Source organism: Cibotium barometz, chromosome 4 (genome assembly GCF_041138505.1).
Source record: "Cibotium barometz isolate CiBa-2024 chromosome 4, ASM4113850v1, whole genome shotgun sequence".
NCBI lineage: Eukaryota > Viridiplantae > Streptophyta > Polypodiopsida > Cyatheales > Cibotiaceae > Cibotium > Cibotium barometz.
In genome coordinates, this window is record NC_141049.1 from 22972797 (window position 1) to 22982747 (window position 9951).

A 9951-nucleotide genomic window follows, 5' to 3' on the forward strand; every position below is an offset into this window, starting at 1 on the left:
TCCAAGGCCTATAAAAGGCAATGTTGCTCATCATTGTGACTCATTCAGTCCTTCATGGGCTGAGTCACTAGAATAGGCTTAATTAGGGTTTATGCCTTCCCAAGACAGCCTATCGCTGTAGGACTTGTACATCCTTTTTGTACCATATGAATATATTAAATACTCAGCTATCTCTCTCTCCTCTCTTTTCTCCTTGCGTTTTCCATCAGCACGTTCCAAGATGGTGTTAGGGGTTGAAAGAAGACTCCCATAGCTTCCGCATGTAACATGCCCAAAGGTGGTCCACAAGGTCATGTCTTCAATCGGCCAGATTTACAGCAGAGTACAAGTGAAATCGACAGCATGTTTATACTTCGAGTTGTCCTTTGGAGCCAGTCGACTGCTATATGGGCATATATGGAGCCTATAAAGGGCTACACCAGCCATTGTTTCATTCATCTCACTCCCACTTGGGGATCAGGTCATGGATAGGAACCTTGAGGTCTACAGTATGTCTAGTCTCCTTTTGGAAGGCCAAAGGCCACAGATTTTTGTACTAGATTATTACATCTTTTTGTACTGTATAATGTACTGAAAATACAGTTCTCTCTCTGTCTTTGTTAGTGACTTCCATCAGGGTTCCTATTCAGTTACTTAAGGCGGAAAGAAAACACACAGAGCTTCCGCATGTCACATAAATGCTTCTAATTGCTTGCTAAGCTAGGCTGACTTAGATGCTTGATTGTTCTCCAAGTGGGTTAAGTGACAAACACTAACACCTACCACTTGGAATGCATTACCTACGTAGCTCGTGCCTGACATGTCCCTCGACCACGGCTCACAATGGGGTCACGCCGTACAACATATGTTCCTAAAAAAGGTACTACTTCTATACAAGTATAGCACTGATGATGAGCCAATGTGTCACACTGCACCTCACTGTATGGGTGCATGTGACAACGATTGATATGATGATGTGTGATCTTCACCAAGTACAATGCATTTATAACCTTAAAGGCTCTAGTGAATGACATCACAGCTTATGTCAAACTCAAATTATATCTAGATGTTTAATCACTCTAAGAGTGGGTTCACACACACTCATAGGGAGTGCTCACACATACATAAGAGCTCCAAAATACCCAACAGTGCTTGTTCTCTCTCTCTCTCTCTCTCTCTCTCTCTCTCTCTCTCTCTCTCTCTCTCTCCAATATTATTTTTCATTGAAGATTAATTGTGTTATTCTGAATACCTGCCAAGCTCTGAGGCCATTGGCATTAATCTCCACAGCACGCTTGTACGACATACCAGCCTGGTCGTACTGTTTACCGGCGAACAGAGCCTTTCCGAGCACGACAAACGCGTCGTAGTTGTGGCGGTCCTGCTTGAGGGCGTGCTTGCAGCAGCGAACAGATTCGGCGTGGTTGCCCTGAGCGAGGGCCTCCAAGGCAGCCCGCAGGAGCGAGTTGTTCTTGAGGACCTCCGCCATAGCCAAGAATACCAGCTGCAGGGAAAGAAAAAACAAGCATACGCACACAAGACTTCTGAGCTCGCTCTGCTATCTCTCTACGCATACAGGAATCAAAAAGCCTCCTTCTTCCTTCTCAAGAGTTTTGTATCATCGAGTGTCTTTAACTCAAATACCCATGTCATCACGCCTGGTTTTTGTCCCACCCGCCCCGACATACACTCACTTTATATTTTCCTAATTTATATTTCTTTATTTTTCTAATTTACAAGTTCTTTCTTCTTTGGTTTTTACCCTACTCTCCTTTGTCTTAATGCTCTTAAACGAACTTGTAACCCCAATGGTTCTTATTGGCGCTTTTAACCGTTGGATGATTCTCACAAATAGTTATTTTTGGATAAGAATATTTTTTTTGTAAAAAAGTAATTGTTCTGTTTGTAGTGACACCTTTGATAATTGCAGGCAAAGTGACAATGGTGACAACATACATTGAGGCAACCCACTCATGGCGCAAATGACCATTGTTAACATATTGTAAAATGAAAATTATTTTGAGTTTTAAAAAAACTTTAGACAAAGCTTTGAACAACATGGCATGCCAAAAGTGTGAAAATGGTCCTTCAATAAGCTTTCCTGAAATGTGTTCACTAAGGTGCTCCACATCATCTACAAGCAAGAATTCTAATGTTGTTTTTTAGCTACCCACCGTCACTAGGCTTGATAGTTAGGCTAGGTACGCACATCTTGCACAATCATTAGCACTCTTAAGAAGAAGAAGTCGAAAGAAGAAGAAATATAGATGATAAAGTAGGGATAAGAAGAAAGTATAAGGGGAAAAAAATTTCCCGCAAAACTTTTGTAAAATCAATAAATCCTATGTAAATAAAGGGCCTCCCTTAGCTCCTTGCTCTTAGAGAAGGTGCCTTTTATAGTCACAAATAGAAAGAAATAGAAGCAAAAGAGCTAGTGAACGAATGGAAGATACTCGTAAGATATTGAAGTTGGGAACAAGTCGGAGAATGAAAGATGTTTGTTAAGGTCACTACTACTTTGGATGAAGGCCTTTTTTTGTGAATAATATATCGTTTATATCACATCCTTCACATGTGCTCTCAACAAGTTGGTAAACAGTAAAGTTTTCTTGGCTAGAGATGACATAAAGGGTAGTAATACTAACAATTACATTAAGAAGGCCCTTATTAAAGTTGTTACTTTTGGATGGGGAAAGTTTTGCAAGCACCAATAGAAATTGTGGTATTAACACTACGCATTGCTTTTAAGGAATTGTATGGTGAGAGCTAGAGTAAATAGAAGGAAAATTTTGCAACTCTAAGTGGCGAAGATATCACAACTTTTCAATGCATGTTTCACTTGATAGGCAATTGAACCTTGTGTGCATGGTACTATATGATGTAAGCAAGGCATTTACTCTTGGAAGAAAGAAGGTCTCACTTGTAGCGTTACAAGGATTACGGTAGAGCAATAATTTGCCTCTCGATAGCTCAACTCCACACCGTTGAATGCATATCAAGTAACCAACACTAGCACGCAGGGGCACCACAACACAAACTCCCAGAGCCTTAAGCATAACAAGCACCATTAAGCGCCATAGCCTCAAACCACATGCACGTCCTTGAATGAGAACCACATCTACATGTATGTAACATCAATGCAAAGCAACCAACACAACGAAGAACACAATAACATCCTCCACAAAGAACCATGTGTCTTGTATATGATGAGAGATGGATGGTTTGGCAATTACAAAAACATATGTCTTAGTCTTATCTGGTACAATTCATAACATGAAAACTAGCTACATACATATCATGATTCAATTGGACAAGAGCACAACTCACACACACCAAGGTGTCTCAAGTAATACATCTGTTGGAAGCTTTGAAATAATATCATTCTCCCTCTCTCTTCCTTTGGTTACAAGTTCATCACATCACACATGCAATCCAAATACACACACATAATTACCATCACAATCATAAAACAAACACACTAGCAGAGAACAACCAAGCTCAAGATCAAGAGGTAGAAATCAGCTCAACTACAAATGCACAGGCCATTGGAGCATACGCTCAAGAAACACTAACATCTCAGATACCGCTATTGTAATAAAATACATATCTATTAGCTTCAGTTTACAATTGGAATCATTGTAAGATAAGAATAGCCACTTTCATATTCTAAACATAATGAGTGAAACATATGTACTTCAGATACAAGATTGTTTATATAAAATATCACGGTTGCCATTCTCCCTTATATTCAAGGAAGAATGGCAGTGGCGCCATTCTCGTAAAGGGGGCTCCCATCACCTTGAAAAGGAGAATGGTAGTGGTGCCAATCTCCTTTACATTCATAGAAGAATGGCACTGATGCATTTTCAAGGCCTCCCATCACCTTGAAGGGGAGAATGGCACCACTCTCATGCTCACCTTGAAGGGGAGAATTATTAAAAGACTAAGGTCATGTTAAAGGGTAGGAGAAGGGTGTGTGTGTGAAGTATTAAAAGACTAAGGTCATGTAAAAGGGTAGGAGAAGGGTGTGTGTGTGAAGATACAAAATTCTTCCTAGCTTCACCTTTAAATAGGTGAGCTAGTGGACTTTAAGTCCCTTCACACACACACACACACCCTTCTCCTACCCTTTTAGATGACCTTAGTCTTTTAATAAGAATGGCACTCTCAGGTCCTCCCATCAACTTAAAGGAGAGAATGGCACCACTAACATTCTCAAGGCCTTCCATCCCATCACATTGGTGGGAGAGAATGGGAGTATTGCACATATGAAACTCAGTTTCAAGACCTATGGAGAAGTGGAAGTTTCATACAGAGACTTGCACCTGATTTTCTAAAAAGAGACAAATTCATAGAAGGACTACATCCGATTCTGTGAAAAGGAAGGTACAAGGTAAATTTCCTTAGAATTTTGGTGAAGTTATTACTATAGCTAGGCAAAAGGAGAGGAAAATTAGATTTGAACATGAAATGACTAGGGGTGGGAGAGAAGATCAAATTTCTAAAGAGGATCAAGGAGTTACTGATCAGACAAATCAGGGATGTGCTACAAACTCTCATCTACTTTAGAGGATTACTCGATAACTGGAAAATTTGAATCTGCATAGAATGCAAGGTTTGCGACAAAGATTGGCTATTCCAAGAGAACCAAATAGACCAATTAGAAGGAAACAATAGGAATATGTATGCAATAATTGTAATGAAAGAGGTCATGAAATGAACAATTGTTCATATCCTAGAGGAGATCTGGGGAGAATACTTCCTACCCAAATCATACCAATTGTTCATTTCCTAGAGGAGATCTAGGGAGAATACTTCCTACCCAAATCATACCAATTAGAAGGCAACAATAGGAATATGTATGCTACAATTGTAATGAAAGAGGTCATGGAATGAACAATTGTTCATATCCTAGAGGAGATCTGGGGAGAATAATTCCTACCCAAATCAGACCAACCATATTACAAAGTCCGGAACAAGTAGGAAGGGTGTTTAATCAAGAGGGTGGGCTACCCCCACCACCTACCCAAGAAAGAAGGCCTGTGGAAATATGAGGACTAGCCCCATAAATCCACCTATTTAGCCAATTTAGGGAGATGACAAAAAACCAACATCATAGAGGTTGAGAAAGCTAAATTGGAAGATGATTAAGAAATAGATGAAGAGGCTGATCTTATGCCAATACAAAAGAGGAAATTCAGGTCAAATAAAAAAGAAGGAGAAATAACTAAAACTTCTGAAAACTATGTAAGAAGAAAAAGGGGAAAAGATGACAAAGGCAAAGATGTGGGTATGCAAGAGGAACCAAGAACAAGTAAGAAGAAGAAGAGGATTTGAAGGAAAGTAACCCTTGGTGATCTTCCATTAGGACATGGTCAGAGACCCTACAACCTTTTGGAAGACTTAAATACGGGAAAAGGACCAAACATCACATGGTCTCAGCTTTTGGAGTTAGCACCAATGATGAGGAGGCAATGGAGTAGGGTTGTTAGTTAGATTATCTCAAGAAGAAGAGAATAGTTCATTCAAATCTGATTAAACTCAAGACACAAGCTAATGTGGAACCCACCTTGGTGGATGCTTGGATAAAAGGAGGCAGTCAAAACACCGAGCAATTGAAACTGAGCAAGACTAAAAACTGAGCAACTGTGAAAGAAATTTATAGCTTTGTTATATTGAAAGTCCCTTTGACCCCTTGTACATTGAGGTTTTTGATGAAAGGCGTTTGAGATTCTCAAGGGAGGGACACAACTAGAAGTTGCAGTATGCTAAGAAAATCAATTGTGAGTGATGTTTAAGTTAGTGTTGGGAGTTGGCTGGGACGAGGGACAGGGTCAGCTAGAGGGTCAACAGTGGGGTCAATTAGTTTCAACTGAGTGTCAAGATAAGTCAGCTAAAAGTGTAGAAGGGTAGAAATAAGTCTTTTGGGATGAGAGGAAGACATTTAGGGAAAAATCTGACTGCTAGAAGTCTATCAGAGTCAGACAGAGTTTTGTGAGTTGAAGACAGGGTCAGCTAGAGGTCATTTGATGTTAGATAAGGGAATGTAGTGCTGAATCAGAATAGGTAGTCATCAAAGGGGTGTTGACCCCTCCTTTGAGTCCTCCTCCACTAACCCCTCCTCCTCTGACTCCTCTATTCTGCCTCCTCTAACCCCTCCTCTGAGTCCTCTATTCTTCCTCCTCTTATTCCTCTATTATGCCTTATCTTACCCCTCCTCTGAGTCCTCCAATCCTCTGACTCCTCCTTTGACCCCTCATCTGACTCCTCTATTCTGCCTCTTCTAAGTCCTCTATTATGCCTCCTCTGACCCCTCCTCTGAGTCCTCCTCCTCTGACCCCACCTTTGACCCCTCCTATCCCCCTCCTTTGACTCCTCCTATGACCTCTCCTCCTGTAACTCCTCCTCTGAATACTTTGACTCCTCCTCTAACTTCTCCTTTGAGTCCTCCACCCCTCCTCTGAGTCCTCCCCTGCTCTGACTCCTATGACTCCTCCTCTGACCCCTCCTCCTCTTGGGTTTGAACCTGTTCTGTGGATGGTTAAGTTTTATTTTAGAGGACACATAAGTGGTAAAAATTTAAGTCAATTGAGTCAAGGTTGAATCAAAAAGGAGTCAGTAGGCAATCAACAGAGTGGGCATAGTTACCTTCCCTCAAGCCATGGATCTTCCTAGGAAGAATGAGCAATCACTCCATTCTGACAAGCTCGCACATAAGAAAGTAGCAAGAAATTCCTCCACTTCCTATTGTAATCTAATTCCAGTAGCTATAAGCCTTCGCCGACGTCCCTTGTGTGTTGGTGGCTTTGCAAGTTCTTATTTTTCTCCCAATAGACTATCGCCTTCGGTACTGACGGCATTGTCAAGATGCAAGTGCAGCAACACAAGAAATCTCAGCAGCCGACGGAGATCAACCGTGGCGTTCAGGTCAAAGATAATTCAAGCTGAACTAGATATTGTTGTAATGCATCACTTCTCCGTCCGAGATTACCTCCACGCAATGGAAGATAAGCAGATCAAGTACCCTCAAGAGTTTATTGACTACCTGGAGACCTTGGACAGTGTAACCGGTCACTATGACGATGCTCTCATTGAGGTGGTCATGGACAGTTTTGATTTTAATTCATCACCTGATCCGGGGGAGCATAGCGACGTGCAGTGGAAGGAGGAACGAGCCGGTTGGCACATGCCATGGTTATTTAGCATCATCAAATCAAAGCCTGAAATAAACAAGAAGGTGACCACGATTTCCCCCTCATCATCTTCCAAAGAAGACATCGATGTGTGTGTGTTGCTACGGAGGCACAACCTAGTCATCAACACACTGCCTCCTGTTGTGCTGCGCTGAGGCGATTTTCAGTCGAGCATCATCTGATGTGTCAGTCCGACAAGATGGGGATTTTCACTACAGCCTTACTGATGATGGAGGGCCGCTCTTGGATCAGGATGGGACAAGATGGGGATTTTCACTACAGCCTTACTGATGGAGGGCCGCTCCTGGATCAGGATGGCAAAAACTACATGACATAACTTAGCCCAAGAAGGCTTAGAAAGAGGCCGGCCTCTTTCCAAGCCTCACTTTGGCTTTAACGGGGTTGGGGGTATCCGCCCCCCTTACTTTTCCCGAAACGTAAAGGCAGTGGAGATCAACTGGCGACATCTCAACATTGGTCTTTTGAGTGAAATTGTAGTAGAGAATGTTATTATCCATAGATAGGTGATAATCTAAGAGATTAATGTTTAAGTTGTCGTCTTTTGTGACTTTAAAAAAACTCCCAGAAGGAGGCCGCGCCGACGCGACCTCCTTCTGAGAGTTTTTTTTTTGAATTTCGTGGAGCCTTCATGCTTTGATTGGTCACCTTGCACCACCTTGCGCCCTTTGTGCCACAGCCACGACGCCAATGACCACCCTTATCACTATAGAGTTAGTGCTAGCCACCCATCATGACCCCACAAGGCCATTGTCTTATACCCATCATCTTCAACGACTCCCCATAATCTCATATGCGTGTGCTTTCATGTCCTTACCACATTGCAGCCCTCGTATACCTTGGGGCCATGGCAAGCCATCGTTTGGCCATGGCCACAAGTTTGGACTCAAATTGTGAGCCGAACCATGGCGTGGTGGTTTGGTGATTCTCTTTGTGCTCGTCGACTTGGTTCCGGGTGAACTCCATGAGTTTTTGTATTGAGTGCTTTCAAGCTTGGCCAATATGGCCGCTGTGCCTATCTCCAATGTGGAAATTGTGTTGACCTTGGATGCCATGCATGCATACAAAAGGCATGCCATCATCGTCTATAAATATCCATACGTGGCTCCATTTTCTCTAAAACAAAAGTACTTTTTTACATGACAAGCAACAGTCGTGTGCTAAATGAGAAGCAAAGGAGAGAACATCACTCAGCAACCATTCTTTTTTGGTAGGAAAGTAGAGGACCAGCCCATTCGAAAACCTATAAAACCACTATCTAGCTTCATTTTCGAGCATAAAGAAGTTCATGATTATAGAGAGAGCATACATGTAGAGAAGAAGAGATATTTTGAGCTTCATTTCCAAAGAGGAGTTTCACATCAAATGCTCTCTCTCTCCTCAAGCTCCTTTCCTTCATCATGCTAGTTTTTGTTCCTCTATTAGTTTTCTATGTAAAGAGAGCTTCTTCTCCCATGACATGATTGTATGGGTCTCTCTTTGAGTATACAATTGAATAATGATAGTAGTGTTTTTTTTCTCATCTCATGAGTTTTGTTCCACATTCATTTATGCTATAGATATTCTTCTCTTTTCTCTTCATCTATCTCTTTCTGTTCTCAGTCTAGAAGTTGCTATGCTTCATTAAGTGTTCTCAAGTTTTGCTTGATGGGTTTGAGTTATGCATGTTGAGCACTATGGTAAGAGTAGAGGGAGTGTTTGGTTCTTGAACGTGTTGTTGCCTATCAGTGAGGGGGGAGAGGGTGCTATAGAGGCCTATTTCCCTTTGCTACCTTTGCTACCTAGACCAGTTGGTGTTTGGACATAAAACATTACTTGCACATTAGATTGTTTGTTGGTTCCGTTAGGCTTAGCAGGTGTGGTGATCATTTGTGATGCATGAATCTTGATTGCCCATACTTGGCAAGAATGATGAGCGCTAACTTGACACAATGGAAAGGAATACTTAAAAGAACATGCTCAATAGGAATTGTGAAAAGATGCACTACAAGGGATCGGGCTCATACCCACGCTCCTAGCCGCTAAAAATGACTTGTGGAAAAAAAGTAACGGGCCCGTGTATCAGCGCGTGTATCATCACGGCCAGAGACATGCATGTAAAAGCGTGTGTATCGAAGCAATCAGACGCGCTGATATGAGGGCGTATACAGGAGTTTTGTCAGTTTAGCTGCGCTTAGACGCGGTGATACAAGGGTGTATACACGCGTTTTGTCAGTTTAGCTGCGCTTATACACGCGCATTTCACAGAGTATCCACGTATATACACGCGACTTTTGCAAAGTTGACGCATCTATACATGCGAATAGAGAGCAAAAAAAAAAATCCAGAGAGTGCTATTTGGTACCTGAATGCTGTTCCAGCATTCCAGCATTCCAGCATTCCAGCACCCAATAGCACTCTCTGGATTTTTTTTTGGGTGCATTGCACATCCACGAGGAAGATTTAAGACAAGAACGACATGAATGCATACATTGTCAATACACGATTCAAGACAGACATGAATGCAATACTATCAATTCACGATTCAATATTACTATCAAAATTTTATGTGTACACATATATACAAGGGAGTCCATATGTCGAAGTAGCCCATGGCTTCAGTTACAAAAATATATATACAACCACATCCTCAATATGGAATGTGATACTATAAGTCTGAGTATTATTCAGACCCAGATGATGACTCGCTGCTCCCTCCATGATCAGATGAGCTCACATCGGTCGGAATGTCCGATGAGTAGTGTTCACGTCCACCCTCTGT

At 41.8% G+C, this 9951-nt stretch overlaps 1 protein-coding gene across 5 annotated transcripts in view; it reads right to left on the bottom strand.

The window, feature by feature from the left end:
- The window catches only part of LOC147639045 (Tetratricopeptide repeat (TPR)-like superfamily protein), a 152040-nt gene extending 150371 nt beyond the window's left edge, over positions 1–1669 (bottom strand). For 4 of the 5 annotated variants that reach the window (XR_015264138.1, XR_015264137.1, XM_086786748.1 and 1 more), the window contains exon 1: positions 1232–1669. Coding sequence is in view for 2 of the 5 variants with exons in the window: in XM_086786748.1 (XP_086642874.1) it covers positions 1232–1468 (237 nt within the window). In the remaining 3 variants the exon portion in view is untranslated. The remainder of the gene's footprint in view (positions 1–1231) is intronic. The other variant, XM_086786757.1, reaches the window with a different exon arrangement.
- Positions 1670–9951: the final 8282 nt, after the last annotated feature.